The following is a 19,279-nucleotide window of genomic DNA, read 5'->3' on the forward strand; positions in this document are numbered from 1 at the left end:
TCAGCGATGGGGAGGATGAGCAGCAACGGAGGTCAGAGACCTGAGGAAGGCGCCTGGTGCTAAGCCCTAGGGAATCGAAGGTAAGCTGTGAGGCACACAGAATCCGAAGTAGCTGAGTCAAAGCTAAGGCAACACAGTGGTTAAGGCCTGCCCTTTGCCCCAAGTCTGGCTTTGCACCTCAACCCCATCGCTGATTAAGCAACTTGCTTAGTGTTACATATGTCACCTCTTTGTGCCTCAGATTGTCATCTCCGAAGTAGAAAAGCATAGCACCCTTTGGTTTTGTAAGGATCACATGGGATTGACTATGACAGGGGACACTGCACAGAACCAGGCACCTACTAAGTGTTCAGCAAGTGGTACTGCTATTTGTCATATCATGTAGCAGTTTCCTGGCCCTGCTTTTGAGCTTGCTGATCATTTCTGTATTGCAGAATTTAGTACAAAGGAAGCTGGTTCAAATCCAGGAGGAAAAAGGCCATTGGTGATGCTGACTGAGGTGGGCAGCATTAGGCGGAGGATCAGAAGGCTGGCTGGTGAGGACCCTCATAGGGAGAAAGCACGTGTCCAAGGAAATACCTGACTGGGTTGTAGAGTAGGCATCCTCCTTCACAAAAGATTTCCTGTGACTGCTGGGTGGTCTGATTACATGATGCATTCTGTTTCCAGTTAGCAGTAATTCCTATGGACACTCATTTTCAATTATGGTATGTAATTATCCTTTTATCGAGTCCCTCTGCTTCCCTTCTACAAACCTCATTATTGTCTTTTCTGTGGCTTCTGATGAGTTTCCCTGAGGCGGCTTAACATTGCTAGTGAACTGCAGTGGAAGTCAGCCATACAGGCTGGGTAACAGAGGTGAAGACCATGGTCTAAGTTTTTAAATTACTATTGATTACTTATTAAATTTTTCCCTCTGTTGGTATGGACAATTAAGATTTAGTTCAAGGTCTTAGTACAAAAAAGTTTTTTTTTGTTTGTTTTTTGTTTGGTTGGCTTTTGTTACAAAATACAGTAGTTTGAAAATAACCTCATTTTGTGGTGTTAGTGAATGTAAATTACAACTGTTCAGATTGACCATAAAACCAAAACAGATGTTAGAATAGCTTACAGTTTGAATTCCTCTTTGAACTCTAGATATTGCTATAATCAATAGGAATTTCTGAATGTTTCTAGTGACATAAAGATGATAAGTATAGACAGAAGCATTTTCATTCTTGAAAACTTGCTTCTAAATCAGACTTACTAAATATTACCTCTAGACACAATTTTAAGTCTGGCTGCCTTAATGAGAAGTAAAATACAGCTGAGGACCACCAACCAACACTAACCTTAAAGGATACTTACTGTGATTTATGTTTCAAACCAAATTATTGTTTGTCCTGGTTTTATCAAAAAAGATAAAAGTTCATTGGGAAGGAGTATGAAGCATTAAAAAATGTGTTAAGAACTTTGCTGTAGACAGCCAAAGTGAACTCACTTTCAAATATGCTTTCTGTCTTGAAAGAATTACATTTGCCATGTTGTATTAAACTGGTCCTATTGCAGTTTATGTAGGTTGTATGTTTACAAAGGAGTATAAACACTTTTAAAATGCATATTATAGAGTATTATTAGGTAATGCTTTTTCATGTTATTTGAAGTTTCTAGGGAGAGATCGCAGGGTATCAGTATCTTATAAAAGACATATTTTCATGTTGTTTGTGAGTAGACAATTTCTAACATTCATCCATCATATTTTTTAATTGCCTGATTCATTCAGGTCAGTATGACAAAGTCTGATTAGCTGTTCACCAAAGCTGTTTCTCCTTCTTTCTGAGCACACAGCTAAACTCACCTTCCCAGCCTTCTGTCCGATTAGATCAGGCCATATGCCTGAGTTCCAGCCACTAGGCTGTGAGCGGAAGTGTTGGGTGCCACTTCCAGTCCTAGCCCATAGAAATTTCCTATCGGTGATGTAGAGATGGTTTTCTTCTGTCTGCTGGATGGGTGTTGACACTTAGGAAAACTTTGCAAGCCACTCCTTTTTTTTTTTTTTTTTTGTATTTTTCTGAAGTTAGAATTGGGAAGGCAGTCAGACAGACTCCCGCATACACCCGACCAGGATCCACCCAGCATGCCCACCAAGAGGTGATGTTTTGCCCATCTGGGGCATTGCTCTGTTTTGGCAGGAGCCATTCTAACATCTGAGGCAGAGGCCATGGAGCCATGGCCTGGGCCAACTTTGTTCCAATAGAGCCTTGGCAAGCCACTCTTCCAAGGTGACAGAGGACCCAAATGGAAGGAGCCTGGGTGTCTGAATCACCAATATGAGGAAAGCCACCCATCAAGTGGAAACACCCATTTTGTACTCAATGTAAATAAAAAATAGCTTACATTGTGCTAAGCTACTAATAGTTTGTAGCAGTACTTGCTAGCAAAAACTTAAAAAATGAAGTAAGAAAATAGGAATAATTTTCCAAATATTTAATGTTTAAATTTTACACACCCACAGTTCTCCTTTTCTGGGAAGATAATAGCGAGGATCATCTCTGTGAAGACAAGGCTGAGTTTTCAGGGACTAATGGATTCTGCCTTCTCTTCTCAGCTAAGAGTGCGGCCCTGGGATTGAAGGGAATCAAGAAATTGAACCCAAGCTTGCTCTCATTCAAAGATAAGAATGTGGTTGAAAACAGGGCAAGTTTCTGAGAAAACATCTTTAAATATAAATCAGACTTTATCTGCTGCCTCTAAAAGAATCCTGATATAGGTTAAATAGTCAGTTCTGATTATTTGGAACTACATAATTTACCTCCCAATCTACACACACAAACCAGAGCATGCCTTTTTCTTTTTTTTAAGCAAGAGACAGAAAGATATAGAGAGAGAGGGATGGACAGGGACAGAAAAATAGGAAAGGAGAGAGATGAGGAGCATCAACTTATAGTTGTGGCACCCTAGTTGTTTACTGATTGCTTCTCACATCAATGCCTTGATCGGGGGCTCCAGCTGAGCCAGTTACCTTGGGCTCAAGCCAGCGAGCATGGGATAATGTCTATGATCCCCCTCTCAAGCCAGTGACCTTGGGGTTTCAAACCTGGGTCTTCTGCATCCCAAGCTGATGCTCTATCTTAGGGGTCCCCAAACTATGACCCGTGGGCCGCATGCGGCCCCCTGAGGCCATTTATCCAGACCCCGCTGCACTTCCAGAAGGGGCACCTCTTTCATTGGTGGTCAGTGAGAGGACCTGGAGTACTGTATGTGGCAGCCCCACAAAGCACAGCGTCGCTCACGTACAGTACTACTTCTGGTGACGCAGGACGCATGCATCAGGGCTCCGGAAGCACATCATGTCACTTGTTACAGCTAGCAGTGACAAATATGGAACCAGACATTGACCATCTCATTAGCCAAAAGCAGGCCCATAGTTCCCATTGAAATACTGGTCAGTTTGTTGATTTAAATTTACTTGTTCTTTATTTTAAATATTGTATTTGTTCCCATTTTGTTTTTTTACTTTAAAATAATGTATGTGCAGTGTGCATAGGGATTTGTTCATAGTTTTTTTTTATAGTCTGGCCCTCCAACGGTCTGAGGGACAGTGAACTGGCCCCCTGTGTAAAAAGTTTGGGGACACCTGCTCTATCCACTGCACCACTGCCTGGTCAAGCCAGAGCATGCCTTTTTATTCAAAAGAGGGTTTATGGAGAGGTTCATACCAGGTGGATAGTAGTGGTTATGACAAAGTGTAAGCATAAGTGCTGATGAAAATCTAGTCAGGTGGTAAAGGTAAAGGCCTGATTCCTGGGACTGCAACAAAGATGAAGCAACTCTGCGTGTGTGTGTGTGTGTGTGTGTGTGTGAGAAATAAGTGTAAGTTCCATTATTTTCACATTTAAAACAAAGCTCTCTATTCCAATGATTTCCCAGAAACTAACAAAGTACCAAAATGCAGTGCTTTTTTTCCTTCAAATAGAGAAGAGCCATTATATTTTTCATTAGAGAAACCCTACAGTTTAATCCCAGCTCTTTCACTTATCAGCTGTTATGCCTTTACAGATCTAGATAGATAAATGATAGATATAGATATAGGTACAGATATATAGACGTAGTACTATAACATATTTATAACATACATAAAAATATATATGTTAGAATACTACATATAAGTTTAAGCCTTAGTTTCCTCATCTGTACAATGGGGATAATAACAACTACCTTAGTTGTTATGGGGTTCAAATGAGATACACACACATATGCCTGATACAGAGTCTGATCATAGAAAGCACTCCATAAATGGTAGAGGAGAGACAGATACCTACATATACAGATAATAGAAAATGTTCTATTAAAAACATATCCTGGGTCTTTCTAGTTTATTAATTAGATGTGTACCTTAGTTTATTAGTTATGATGAGTCTTTTAATTACTTGGAGTTATCCCATGTCCTGGGAACATGATTGTGAGGCAGGGACCTCAAATCTAACATTTAAATTCAGGTAAAGTCTGGTTATTAAGTACAAAGATAGCCCTTGTCAATGAACATCAGAAACATCAGTAGGGAGAGAGGTTATATTGAGAAGATGAAGATTATATGGAGAGAGGCCTCTAAAAGGCAGAGTAGCAGACTGCAGGGGAGTGGGGAAAGGGGCAGGTCATGTCAGCTCAGTCCACACCCTCAGAGAGATGGGAGGAGGAAGCAATTTAGCTCCCACTGTTAGACTATCACAGATTTATTTCTTCTCTTTACCCTTCCCTTATTTCCTTCCTTTCGTCTTCTCATCTTGATTTTCTTTCTTTCTTTCTTTCTTTCTTTCTTTCTTTCTTTCTTTCTTTCTTTCTTTCTTTCTTTCTTCCTTCCTTCCTTCCTTCCTTCCTTTCTCCCTCCCTCCCTTCCTTCCTTCCTTCCTTCCTTCCTTCCTTCCTTCCTTCCTTCCTTCCTTCCTTCCTTCTTTTCTTTTTTCTACTTTTTCTTGTATTCTTCCTTCTCTTCTTTCTCCTCTTTCTTCAATGCCCCCTCCCAGTTAATGTACTATTTCCAGTTACTATAATTCAATGAATCCACCTAGTGCAGTGAGTGAGAATCTTGCAAAAGCATGGTCCAAGTCACAGCTCTGCCACTGTACATTGTACCTTGTTGCCTTCCTTTGACTTTTTTGAACTCACTTTCCTTGTTTTACGAGGAAATAAGTAAATATCTGCTAACCCCACCTATAAGGGCTAATGTAAAGATGAAGTGAGACAGTGAAAGCTTTTTTGCTTGTTTGTTCTGTAATTACTAAAGAAGTGAATAAAAGATGAAAACTGCATGATGCTCTGCTGGTGGGACTATGAATAGGTTATAGGTCTTTTGGAGAACAATAATTCTTTAAAAAGTTTATTCCCTTTGAACTTTTCTGTGAATCATCCTAAGCAAATAAATTTAAATGTAAAAAAAAAAAAATCTTCAGGTTCAAAAACATTTACTTGCCTGACCTGTGGTGGCGCAGTGGATAAAGCGTTGACCTGGAAATGCTGAGGTCGCCGGTTCGAAACCCTGGGCTTGCCTGGTCAAGGCACATATGGGAGTTGATGCTTCCAGCTCCTCCCCCCTTTCTCTCTCTCTCTGTCTCTGTCTCTCTCTCTGTCTCTCCCTCTCCTCTCTAAAATGAATAAATAAAAAATTAAAAAAAAAAAAAAAGAAAAACTACAAAAAAAAACAAAAAAAAACATTTACTTCAGTGGTGTTTATAACAAAAAATACTTTTACATAAAAGTCCAAAGTAGACTATATAATGGGTAGGACAACCACTTGACATTCATAAACAATGTGTTTCAAAGAAAATGTTGTAATATTGGAGAAATGTTAATGACAAAAACTTAAGAGAAAAAGTCACGATGCAAAGTAATTTCAATTGTTTTAAAATATATTTATTAAAAAGGATTAAAAGAAAAGAAAATAGGTTGATGTCTATGTTGAGATGATAAATGGTAGTGGTTTGTAAGATGTATTTTTTAAAATTATGAGTTCTTTTTACATTCTCCTAATTTTAAATAATGGTCAAGAGCTAAAGAAGTAAAATTGTCATAAATAATTTTCTCATATTTCTTACAAAATAAGAAAAATCTTAACAAAAATTGAATAATGATTATTTTCAAGATAACATTGTTAATTTGGTTTAGCTATGCTATGATTTAATAAAATATGAATTAGAGAAGTTCAGCTATAAATGTAGATGTTAAACAGTGAACTATATCCTAATAAATTCTTAACACTCAGCAGTATTGTCAATAAAATTATATTTATTTCCAGGAACCAGAGTAGCCAAATAATCATGTTTCTATTAAATGTAGTTTGGGAACCTTTATGTCTTGCTGAAGTGAAAATAATTGTTCAAGATATACATGTCCTAAATTATTTCAGAGAATGAAAATGCCTTAGGTTCCTAGTGGGACCTCTGACATTTTGCTAGCTGAATGGGTAAGGTTTATGTTGGGAAAATAAGAAAAAATATCCACAGAGAAAACACAATTGTTTTTCCTAAGGTTAGAAATACCTTTACCTTCACATCCCCAAACATTGCTGGTAGGTTGTGTGTTTTCGTTCCTAAATCCAAGTGATAGAGAACGTCTTCATCCATAGAATCCAGGTAAGGATTTTTAACGTGAACAAATCTTTTTCTGGGAAAAATAATATGAAAAAGATGTAAGAAATTTAGAGAGAAAGTTAACAAAAGAGAAAAGATATCAGACTACATCTATGATAACCAGTAGCACAAATATTGGACACAAACCTTCATTTAGGATTAAATGATTTGTGAAAAAGCATGTGATATTATAATAAAAGCAACACCAATAATAATAATAATAATGGCTAATATTTTCTGTGCACACAGATATAAGCTTAAACATGAAAATTGCACACTGCTATAAAAACTATGTATAATAAATCTGTTACCTCATATTTAATCCCATAACCATTCTATTAGGTAAGCAATACTAACTAATCTAATTTACAAATGAAGGGGCCAAGACTTACAGAAGTTGAGAAACATAAGCAAGGTTTTAAAGTTAGTAGATTACAGAACAGTCTTTTCTATGCAGTTCTGTCTGTTTCTCATGGACGACCCACTTCTGTCTCTGCATGGGAGACTATGTAACATAAACTAATCTGTAGTTACATTGCCCGGGTTACACTACAAGTTTAACCACATTACACACACATACACACATACACGTGTGTGTATACACATGTATGTGTATACAGACACACTAATCATGCAACCTTGAGTAAGCTATTTTTATCTCTGTGTTTTGAAAGTTTCTTCATCTCTAAAATATGTATATAAAAATAATAACTGCTTCGCAAGATTGCCCTGAGACCTCTCTGAGCCTGGCTGGGCTGCTATCCTTCCTCTTTTTCAGTAAAATAATGCAAGATAGTGATCTGACTGGTGCTGTGGGAGTGACCTTAATTCACTCTAATTCACATTTATGACGCATATCATCTACAGCCTTTGGTATTACAGTAGTGATTCTATACTACTTTCACTATTAGTGATAAATCATCTACCTCATACCACAGTGGTCAGGCCATCTTTGCCAAGAACTATCTGACTTTGCTCTATGTTCCTTCCATTTCCCAGTAAATACCTTGAAACATCTTAACAAGACTAACGTTTTTCCATATTTCCAGAGATCGTCAACCATTAAAAAATAGTTTAAAAACACTGGTGTCTAGGTCTAGGCCTTTAGACTGAAAATATTCTTTAAATCTTCTGAGATGATCTGATGTGCAACTGAAGTTGACAACCCTTCTTTAGGCCTTTGTTCTCGAAACATCCTTCCCCTGTCCCTCCATTGTTCACATATCAGAATCCTACTAATTTTTTAAGGTCAAATTCAAATATCACTTCCTCCAGGAAGGCTTTTCCAAGCATCTTCCCTCCCCAGTCAGTATAAATTCCCACTCCCACTGTGTTCCTAAAACATTTCTTTCACACTAAGGCTGATAGATAGCATTTCACGTGTTAATTTTCTGTCTCTTCAGAAAAGTTGTGAATTTCCTCATGCAAGCTTTCTCATATAACTTTTTCTAATCCCCAAGTCTTAACAAATTTTATTTGTTGAATTAAATTTAACTGTTCAGGAAGTGGAACAGGATACTATTAATTTTCTCCTCAAAAACATGTAGGGTAACAAATTCTTAATTAGTTTGTGGATCATAGCTGGTTTCAAAAATAAAGCCTTCCGTGATGTTAGTATACTTTACTTCTTCAGAACAAGTCTTACCACCTCAAAGCAAAGGGACACCTTCTCTCTTCTCCTGGCAAAAGGCAAGAGGACACTTACCAGTAACCCTTGTCAAAAAAAGGTGTGGTCAATAAACCGGCAGTATTGCCATAGAAACTTATTAGAAATACAAATTTTCAGGCCCCTTGCTAGATCTACTGAACCTAAATCTGACTTTTAACCAACACTTATGTAATTTCTGTGCACATTCAAGTTTATGAAACATTACCATCTACTTTCTCTTCCAACTTATCTTACACTTTCTATTGGACTTTGCCAAACTGCTCTCCATCTCTGGAGATTTGCCTTCAGATTCCCAACTGAATCCATACATCCCTACTCTAGGAAAGGGTGTCCTTCATCTGCTCCAGGGATTCTAAACTCTCACTCTGTGTCAGAATCACATGAGGTGTTTAAAAAAGTCCTGGGCCCTGAACTCCACACCTAGAAATCCCGATTCAGATTGTCAAGGAGGTATGTATGGGCCTTGGTATTTTTAAAATCACTGATGGACTTCAAATATCCTATCCCCAAAAAGAAATTCTCAAATCATTAACTATATTCTCTTGTATTAATTATAATTCTCCTGTGACTTCATTAGGTGATAGTCTTTAGTATTCCTTGATGGGCTGTTTCAATAGCTAATGATCACTTGGTCAGAAAATTTGATGGCGGAGGGCATATCTGTGGCAGATTTGTGTCCCTTTGGGCTCACCAAAAGCACTTCTAAGATGATCACTCTATCACTTACCTAAAGAAAAGCTAGTTTGAGGTTTTATGCCAAATTGAACCCAGTATGAACCTGGCAATTGCAATACTTCAATCTTTCCAAAACATAATTTTTACTAAATAGACTGCATGCACTGTTTCTTCCTCAACCTTATTTTGCATTTTCTTTCCTTTTTCTAGAAAGTGGGCCAGAGGTGATGCTGAGAGTACAGTCTTTAGCAAACCATGATACAGCACAGTCCGTGTGAGACGCTGGTGACAGAAGGACAGTGCTGGCAGAGAGGAAGTCTTTCCATTTACCATCACCTTCGTCTTCATACTCTTTTCTTCCCTCTTTCCTTTATTTGTTCCCCTAAACAAATAAAGTGCACACAGGCTACCTCTGTTTGGGATGGGTAAATGGAACATTTTCTGAAACATGACATGATGGAGACTCTAAGCAAGGCATCAGCGATTCAGAGGGAACGTGCAAAAATCCCTTAAGCCTTCTGAAGATTAATGCTCTATTATGTTCTATGAACCTGGGGCAAGAGTTGGAGCTGAATTTGCAGACAGCTTTGGGGGATTTATGTCTACCCCTGAGATGAATAATATACACGGTATTTTAGAAGTGAATTCTATGTAAAGTCTATGACAAAGTGTATGAAATCACTTCATAATATGCTGCAACACAATTAAGTCTCCCCTAGGCACTGGGAGGCCCCTTTAATTATTTCTCAGAGATTTCAGCACATGGTCTTGGAATTAAAGGCTGAACTCCAGGCTGAACTTTGAATTTGTTCACTTGTGCAGGTTGGTTAGTCTTTTGTTTTGGGGATTTTTTTTTTGCTTCACTTTGGAAAAAAAATTGAGATATAATTAACATATTGCCCCACTTTCTTAGATGAGCCAAATTTCTTCAAGATCCAAGGAATAACAATGTCATTGGGAAGAAATTTTGCATTGTCTTTGTTTTGTATTTTGAGTTGTGTTCCAACTATGTCATCTATAAACTTAAAAATTTTTTATAGCTATAGAGGTCTATCTTCTGAACATTCAATATAAAGTACAAATAATATCCAACTGATCAAAAAAATTAGAAATCAAAGTTACTTACCCAACATATGTGTTCCTGTCAGATCTCATGGATTTACTGCCAGCAGGTAAAATGGAAGCCATACTTTGTACTGTGTCAATAATCACTCCTAAGTTGATGTCAGGAAAGAAATAGATAGTGAGTTGTCATTAAATTATAAGTCAACTATAATAGTTCAGCTCCAAGTTAGAATGACATTCTCCCTTAAAACTTGTATTTTCTTCTGAAGTCACTATTAGAACTTGACTCTTGGCATTCTAAATTCCCTTACCAATTCAAAAAAACATCCTCCTTTACATGGCTTTTTATACTATAGCCCAGCTCTCAAAGCAACACTTCCCTAAGAAGATAGGCTCCCATTGAAGGTGTGGCATCCTCTCTCTCTGACCAGGTTGGCTAGCTTGTTAACTGTTGACCCATACACCTTTCCCTCGCTCTGGCTTTGATCCCAACATGGGTCTGGTATGGCACACAGACTTATTTACTTTGGGACAACCGTATATGGATCCAAGTCTTCCACTGGTTTCCATAATAACTCTACCATGTCTCCAAAATGTGTCCAGTACATGTGAGAACTTTCAGTTCCCAAACATCTCATTTTCTCAATCCATCCTACCCGTCACCAACTTGTTTTCATTTTGTGTTTACAGTGAGAAAAGCATACAAAGCCATGACCTCAGAATGTCTCTTCATTTGAACTTTGCCCATTCAAATTCACACAGAAGTTCTGATAATTAAACAAAATCTGTCTCCCAGGGCTTCATTAAGGTAAACCCTAGGCTGCTCGTAAAAGCCAACAAAGCCACTGTTGGAGGTCAATCTAAGTAGAATAACAAAATAAGGCCTAATACTTTTTAGAATACAAAGTTTCTCTTTTAAGAAATCCATAAATTCAATGCTTTTCTGTTGCTTCTGACTGTACACTTTGGGGGCAAAAGAAACTAGAAGACTTTAAAGAAACTTTCCTGTTTTTTTCTCAGCTGAAATTCTATGTTGGTGAGACTCAGAACATGAGTCTTATAGCTTGCAAGCAAACCAGAGCTTAACATGTTCACAGACGCCCAAACAGCAGGAGATACAAGGCATTTCATAACGTGCATCAGTTTCTCTCTAAGAATGTGCATCATGGTGAAGAATCAAATGTCCATATCTTAACTGTGTTAGAAGATACTCCTCTTCCTGGCGATAATCACTTTGGACAAACTCCTTGACTTCCATGCCGGCCTTCCTCAGTCCATCTTGGCCAACTAGCAAAGTTTACAGAATGAGAAGGAAAGAGAACAGGAAACTAATGCAGCACTCTAAATCTTGCTAGTACTACTGCCAAGTAGACATTTGTAACTTTGCCCAAAGTTATTTAATAATCCCCCAGAAAACTGATCTTGGAAAAGGTCATGACAAGTCTGAGGCAAAATAAACCTGAAACTGTGTGCTGCTTGTATAACCTTGCTTGTGTAACCTGGGACAGGGGTTCCTGCTTCTGGTTTATAACAACATGCATGGCTTGTACCTCATGGCCACCTCGTCGACCTGCTGCCCTTTCTTTGCAACCTCTGGCAAGTTTAAGACAACATGCCCACCACCCCCGTGGGGGCTTCACACTTCTATTCGGTAGTCCATGCTGTACCTCTGAAGTTTTTTTAGAGTACAATGACAAGAATTAACAAGTTTTAGTCCAGCATTTACCTCTGGCTCTGACAGGTAAAAGTGTTAGCTAGTTAGACATGTTAATAATTATTCCAGTGAATTAATTAAACCAATGAACATGTCTGTTTCCAGTGCAAATTCTGTCAGCCAATGATCCTGATCACCAACAGTGCCAGGGAATGCCAGCAGTGTTTTATGGGCCCCGTACAACAACTCCTGAGGACATTAAGGCAAGGGGTCGTCATTTGGGTGAAGTGAAGAAAATCTTGTGGAATCTCTGAAAGTCAAGTACTAAATAATGTCATCTGGTTAATCTGAAATCATTTTCCTTAGTTTTCAATTCTTTCAAGACTCGATCCTACTCTTATAACAGGTTGTTGCTTAACAATTTTTTTCCTTATTGACTGTATTGCAAAGTTCAGTCACCTGAATGGGCACAGAGAGAGGTTTCATTTTTAGAAAGCATGCAACACAGAAGTGCACAAGGCAATTGCAGGCCCAGCCGCTGCGCGCTTTGGGAATGAGGGCTGGGGGCCAGGCAGAGCCCTGACTCAGCCCAGCCTGGACATCAGGAGGGCCCGCGTCAGCTCCACCAGACCCGTGCTCCCGAGTTTGGCCTAAGACAGCACACGTCACTTCCTCCACAGTGCCAACGTTTTCATATTCTCACTTCCATGACAATTTTCTACCTGACGATTTTTCCCCTCAACCTCTAATGTGGCAGAGAAGTAATCAGAGTCCCGGAGTGCAGCCGACAGGATTTGCTTCTCTCCCCGTTGGCTTGCTGTCTGTTGAATCTGTAAGGTTTACTCATGCAGACTTAGAACCATACTCACCCCCTAAAGCAGTGCTCCTGTCACCATGGGGAGGGCCACAGCTAGGAATTTGGAGCTCCCAGAAGCATGAGCATACCTTGTGCCAGGCACTAAAACCACAAAGAGGATGAGATGGATGGCGTCTGCCCTAGAGGAATTTATTCCCTAGTGGGGAAGAGAGGGAAGTGGTAACAAACTCAACAGATGCTGTGAAACTTGAAGGAGAGGCCGTGAACCCACTGGGAGAGGCAGGAGCTTCTGGAAGGGTGGGATGCCTGGGCTGCATCTCGAGGAAAGATGTGTCCTGAAAAATTATGGGGAAGGAAGTTGGGGGCGTGACTAGGAGAGGCCTGTGCTCCTGGCCCAGGGAACAGTGTGGAAAATGCTTAGAGATGGCAGAAGAGTGTCACATTTGGAGAACTGTTCCTATTTCTTTGTGGTTTTACTTCCACATACTTGCATCAGAACATCTCAGTCAGGGCCTTAGTGGCTTTCAGTTTTTGAGATTTCTCCTCTGTCAAAAAATAAAGAAAGATCACACAGGGTTACACTAGTTATAATACACACATTTAGTCCTTAATAGTCTGTTTTGAGATAAATGATGAATCCACATAGGGGATGTCATAATTACCACACAGTAAGCACCTAATGTAATAAGTTTGTTCATGGGCAAAGTTGCATAATGATGTAAAAGAATGTTCCTTGTTCATTCATTTGTTCCTTGTTCAGGGTCATTTTTTCTGGCAACTTCCAAATGAAAAGGGCTTAATTTACAACTGCCCTGGCTGATTTGGTGACCTTTCTTATTGGGATTACGATCCCCACAATGTAACCAAAGCTTAAATTTTCTGTTCCCCAACCAACACTAGTGCCTCAGTGAATCAACAGCCCCCTCTGAAAAACCAGGGCAGGCCAGCAGTGCCTCAAGTGGTTTGGTCAACAGAAGCATTTAAGTTTGAAAGCAGCCCTGGCCAGTTGGCTCAGCAGTAGAGCGTCGGCCTAGCGTGCGGAGGACCCGGGTTTGATTCCCGGCCAGGGCACACAGGAGAAGCGCCCATTTGCTTCTCCACCCCTCTGCCATGCTTTCCTCTCTGTCTCTCTCTTCCCCTCCCGCAGCCAAGGCTCCATTGGAGCAAAGATGGCCCTGGCGCTGGGGATGGCTCTGTGGCCTCTGCCTCAGGCGCTAGAGTGGCTCTGGTCGCAATATGGCGACGCCCAGGATGGGCAGAGCATCGCCCCCTGGTGGGCAGAGCCTCGCCCCATGGTGGGCGTGCCGGGTGGGTCCCGGTCGGGCGCATGCGGGAGTCTGTCTGTCTCTTTCTGTTTCCAGCTTCAGAAAAATGAAAAAAAGAAAAAAAAAGAAAAAAAAAAAGATTGAAAGCACCCAGCTTCTAAATGTGCTTGACTTGAATTCTTAGAAATGTTTCTGTTCTTAACGATGTTTGAGAAAAGGAAATATGAGGCACAGGATAGCAAAGAAAAGTTCAAGAAAAGCTATTTTATTGGAAATGAAGCATGATATTTTCAATCAATAGCAGTAAGAAATAAAATGTAAAAGCTTTTCTCTAAGTTCAAAATAATCACTTTCAAGTTGGAATGGAGATCTGAAGGATAAGAAAAAATAATTTAAAAAACATAAAGAAGAAGAATGTCAGTAACAGTAGTGATCAACTCAGCGTTACAACGGGCCAGGCTCTGGACTGTCTCATTTAATCCTCATGACAGCCTTATGAGATAGGTATTGTTGTTTTCTCAATTTTTAGATAAAGAAATTAGAAACCGGAGAGGTGAAATAAAGTGCCCGAGATCCTTCTATAAGATGACCAAATCCAGAATTCAGACCTGGTTCTGCCCAGTGACAAAGCCACAGGAATGTTTTCTGTTTCACCATTGTTTTTAATGTTGGAGTTTTTTGAAGAAGACACTAGTCCAAGGAGAATGGCATCAACAAGAGAAGAGAATTTGATCTGAATCTTAAAGGTGAAGTAGATTGGGACGTGAGGAGTGTCTCTCTGCAACGCCTCACTCTGCACGCCCTAAGGGTTGTTGATTTCATTCATTGATGAGAAAGAGGTAAATAGCTAAGCCATGATGGATGTGTGTTATGTGGATGCTGTTGAAGAAAATGGCCCCCTTAAAATGATAGTCTAACTGATGCTGATTTTAAAATCATTGCCCAAATTCAAATTGATCATTAAAATGTCCCTCAAACACATTTTAATTTACACTTTAACTCAGGGTTCGGGAACCTATGGCTCGCAACCCCAATGTGGCTCTTTTGATGGCTGCATCTGGCTCGCAGACAAATATTTAATAAAAAAATAATAATGTTAAAAATATAAAACATTCTCATGTATTACAATCCATTCATTTCCTATGGCTCATGTTCATGGTTGCGGGTGGCTGGAGCCAATCACAGCTGTCCTCCAGGACAATACCAAATTTTTATTGGATAATGAGTAATGTACATGGGTCATTGTGAGGTCAGGAAGTAAACTTCCCTCCTTTTAATCAAGTAGTCAGCTAGCTAATTGCAGAAACCCTTTTGACAAAGAAGATGGCTAAAAGAAAAAAAGATGAAGAGTATCGTACTTTTCAGCAGGAATGGACAGAGGAATTGGCCTATGTAGAGAGAGCAGGTTCTGTAGTGTGTCTAATATGCAATGATAAAATTGCATCAATGAAACTGTCAAATATAAAGTGGTACTTCTACACACGCCGTACTACATTTGCATCAAAATATCTAGCAGAGACAGCAAGAAGAAAGCATGTCAAGAGCTACTGTGCAGAGTGCAAGCTAGTGAGCAGCAACTCCATGTTTGGATCCAACAAGGTGACTGGAATTCGGTTAGTTTTGCTGGTGCTTTAGCAATTGTGAGAAATGGAAAGCCATTCACAGATGGGGAGTATGCCAAAACATTCATGCTTGATGTTGCCAATGAACTTTTTGATGACTTTTCGGATAAAGACAAGATAATCAAACAAATAAAAGACATGCCTCTATCAGCAAGAATTGTTCACGATCGTACCATCATGATGGCAAATCAAATGGAGGCAACACAAGTGAAGGACATAAATGCAGCACCATTCTTCTCTCTCGCTTTAGATGAGTCAATAGATGTAAGCCATTTATCCCAGTTCAGCGTGATTGCAAGGTATAGTGTTGGTGATGACACACAACATGAGGAAAGTCTTGCTGTTTTGCTTATGAAAGAGATAACAAGAGGGGAGGATTTATTCAAGTCTTTCACTGAGTTCGCTAAAGAAAAAAATCTACCGATGGATAAACTTATTTCAGTGTGTACTGATGGTGCTCCCTGCATGGTGGGGAAAAACAGAGGATTCATAGCGCTTCTTTGTGAACATGAAAAGAGACCCATCCTAAGTTTTCACTGTATCCTACATCAGGAGGAGCTTTGTGCTCAGATGTGTGGCGAGCAGCTCGGTGAGGTGATGTTGCTGGTCAATTGGGTGGTCAACTTTATTGTTGCCCAAGCTTTAAATGATTGCCAGTTTAAAACACTGCTGGGTGAAGTTGGGAATAATATCCTGGTCTGCTTCTGTGCAGCAATGTGCATTGGTTGTCAAGAGGGAAGGTGCTCAGCCATTTCGTGGCTTGTCTGAGCAAAATCTGGACTTTTCTTAAAATGAAAAATGTTGAGCATCCTGAGTTACCTAACACTGAGTGGCTCCTGAAGTTCTACTATCTCGTGGACATGACTGAACATCTGAACCAGCTCAATGTGAAAATGCAAGGCGTTGGAAAAACAGTCTTATCCCTTAACAAGCAGTGTTTGCATTTGAAAACAAGCTGGAACTCTTCATCGTGGCACTGAAACAGGTCGTTTACTACACTTTGAAAAACTGGGAGAGTTTAAAGATGCATGCACAGCAAATGACCCTGCTCAACATCTTGATCTCCAGCAGCTAGCGGGCTTCACATCTAATCTCCTGCAGTCATTCAAAGCGTGCTTTGGAGAATTTCATGAGCTCACCCATCCACATGAGTGTGCAGTGGACAGCGCCAACCTGAGTTACATCCCTGGTATCTGCATCAGAGATTTTGAGCTACAAGCTGCTGACCTGAAGGCCTCAGACATGTGGGTGAATAAGTTCAAGTCGCTGAATGAAGATTTGGAAAGACTTGCACAACAGCAAGCAGAGTTGGCGAGCAAACACAAGTGGGGAGAAATGAAAAAACTTCAACCTGTGGATCAGCTGATTGTCAAAACTTGGAACATGCTTCTCATCACATACAACACACTGCAGCATGTGAGTATTGCTGTACTGACAGTGTTTGGCTCTACGTATACATGTAAGCAGTCTTTCTCACATCTAAAGAACGTTAAGACCAACCTACGGTCATGTTTAACGGATGGAAGTTTCAATGCCTGCATGAAGCTTAACCTCACCACATATCAACCAGACTACAAAGCCATCAGCAAAACCATGCAGCACCGGAAGTCACGTGAATGGTAAAAATACTTTATTCATCATTGGTTAGCAACAGCATAACAACGTTATTAAAAAGAATTCAGAAACTTATTGTACTTTAAAAGCATTGGTCTTACATAAAATGCACATATTTACTTGTATTTAGTGTTAAATATATTGTACGACTCTACAGAATTACATTTTAAAATATGTGGCATTCATGGCTCTCTCAGCCAAAAAGGTTCCCAACCCCTGCTTTAACTCATCTCAAGCTTACCACTTTTTTCTACCCCAAAAGCTGGGTCTGATTTAGCAACCTGCTTGCAGCAAGTGCTGTCTGGCCCTGCGTGGCCCCTGAGAGGACTGTGAAGGCCCAGGCTGAGAGTCTCTACATTGCCTGCGGGGTTTCAGTTCCGGTGACTTGATGCCCACGAGATGAAAGCCCGTGTTTGATTGCCAGCCCCATAGGAAGGTACCCTGGTGAACTGGCTGGAAAGAGGCGCTGTAAATTTGACAAACCTCACCCTGAAGTGAGAAGAAGGGCTGTTTTCCTTGGAACTCAAGGAGGGTTCAGTCCTAACCTCTAACAGAAAAATGAGGTTATTACTGCTGCTGCCCAAGAGGGCTCAGATGGGAAAATAATGCTAATACATCATGGAGGTGGTGAATTCCAAGCCCAGAAAGTCATGAAATTTCAAAGCTGACTGATTCTAATTTGGGTTTGGCTGAATGACAGATAACAGTGCTTTACAGTCTTCTCCTAACACGACTCAGGCCAATTCTTTGGTGAAACATTAACTTTTTTTCTAAAGAAGTAGACAACCTTGAGTACAGAACCAGGGTCACAGTCACATTTCTGTTAATGCCGCACCTCAGGAACATCATGACTTTCCAAAAGCATGATTTCTTTGAACACTTCACCTTGGATTTGTGTTTCATTTTCAGTTGTGATGATTGTGAGTATTGCTGGGGGGATTTTAAGTTAGGCGGTATTCTTTAAATTTTTAATTATAAAATCTTTAAAATATATAGAAATGTGAAGCCGTAACAGAAGCCTGTGTAGTTGCCACACAAATTTAACAATTGCTAATGTTTTGCCATATTTAACACAGACTTAGAATAAACAAAGAATCCATTAAAGCCCTCACTACCTTCCTTACCTTCAGTTTACTTTCGTTTTCTTCCCAGAGGCAACCACGACCCTAAGGTTGGTGGATATCCTTCTGGGGCATATTTAAAAGCTATTACTTTTTAAGAAATTAAATATATTGAGGATGGTATTGGTTAATAAGATGATATCAGTTTCAAGTGTACAATTCTATGATACATCACTTGTATCTTGTGTTGTGTGGAACTATTACTTTTCAGTATGAAATTACATGGGCAGTTTCCAAGGTCCCAGTTTAACACATGGTTTTCAGGTCTAATCCCCATGTCCTGTAGGTCAGGACCACGAGTGTGCATCCTGCAAAACGCCAGCTGCCTTGGCACGAGGCTCTCCTCCCTCAGTGGGCCATGATGACCTCAGCTTGTGAGTCAACATTTTTCATTTCTAAACCGGAGTTAGCCCTTTCATGCCTTATGGCTCACCTATGTTAATGTTTACACAGTAGCCTTTTAGCTTACTTAATAAGAAATATCCACGTGACTTAGTTTTCCATGTTGCTTGCACATACTTTGTTTAATAAACAAAGATAATACTGTAAAAATTAGAGGAGTTTCTGAATTGACTTGGTCCTTCAGGAAGAAGAAAAACATAGTTTGATATAAAGAATATGGGACGAGGCTCAAATTTTCCTTTAAAATAGCCTTGATTTTTGTTAAGCACTAAAAATAGCCTCTGTCTCTTAAGCACTAAAGAATTGACACAAGCAGTTTTGGGACTTATGATCCTGTTTTTCCAATATCAGCATTTCACACAATTCTGCTATATCCTCTAATTTATGAGAATGTATCTACGCTTTCATTTTCCTGATAATCCTTAAGTCTTATGTCTCTAACTCACTGGACATGCAACAACATTTAGAATAGGACACAGCATGGCACACTACATTTTTTTTTATAAGATGGTATCTAAGTATTTTATTTTTATTTATTTATTCATTTTTAGAGAGGAGAGAGAGAGGGTGAGAGAGAAACAGAAACAGAGAGAGAGAAGGGGGGAGGAGCTGGAAGCATCAACTCCCATATGTGCCTTGACCAGGCAAGCCCAGGGTTTCGAACTGGCGACCTCAGCATTTCCAGGTTGACGCTTTATTCACTGCGCCACTACAAGTCAGGCATTTTTTTTTTAATTTTTTTTCAAAGATTTTATTTATCCATTATAGAG

The 19,279-nt window shown here is 39.7% G+C and overlaps 1 protein-coding gene and 1 long non-coding RNA gene across 4 annotated transcripts in view; both read right to left on the reverse strand.

The window, feature by feature from the left end:
* UPP2 (uridine phosphorylase 2) overlaps positions 1-10,477 on the reverse strand; it is a 33,195-nt gene extending 22,718 nt beyond the window's left edge. Inside the window, exons 1-3 of one of the 3 annotated variants that reach the window (XM_066232490.1) lie at positions 10,326-10,477; positions 10,076-10,163; positions 6,522-6,639 (exon numbers count right to left, since the gene is read on the reverse strand). In XM_066232490.1, the coding sequence (XP_066088587.1) occupies positions 6,522-6,639; positions 10,076-10,137 (180 nt within the window). In that variant the 5' untranslated portion in view covers positions 10,138-10,163; positions 10,326-10,477. Of the gene's footprint in view, positions 1-6,521; positions 6,640-10,075 lie in introns of all 3 variants that reach the window. The other 2 variants (XM_066232491.1, XM_066232489.1) reach the window with 2 other exon arrangements.
* Positions 4,901-6,089, reverse strand: LOC136338128 (uncharacterized). The gene is made up of 2 exons (XR_010731918.1): positions 5,680-6,089; positions 4,901-5,423 (listed from the first exon to the last, which is right to left on the reverse strand). It is a non-coding gene; the product is annotated as an uncharacterized lncRNA (long non-coding RNA).
* Positions 10,478-19,279: the final 8,802 nt, after the last annotated feature.

Source organism: Saccopteryx bilineata, chromosome 5 (assembly GCF_036850765.1).
Source record: "Saccopteryx bilineata isolate mSacBil1 chromosome 5, mSacBil1_pri_phased_curated, whole genome shotgun sequence".
Lineage (NCBI taxonomy): Eukaryota > Metazoa > Chordata > Mammalia > Chiroptera > Emballonuridae > Saccopteryx > Saccopteryx bilineata.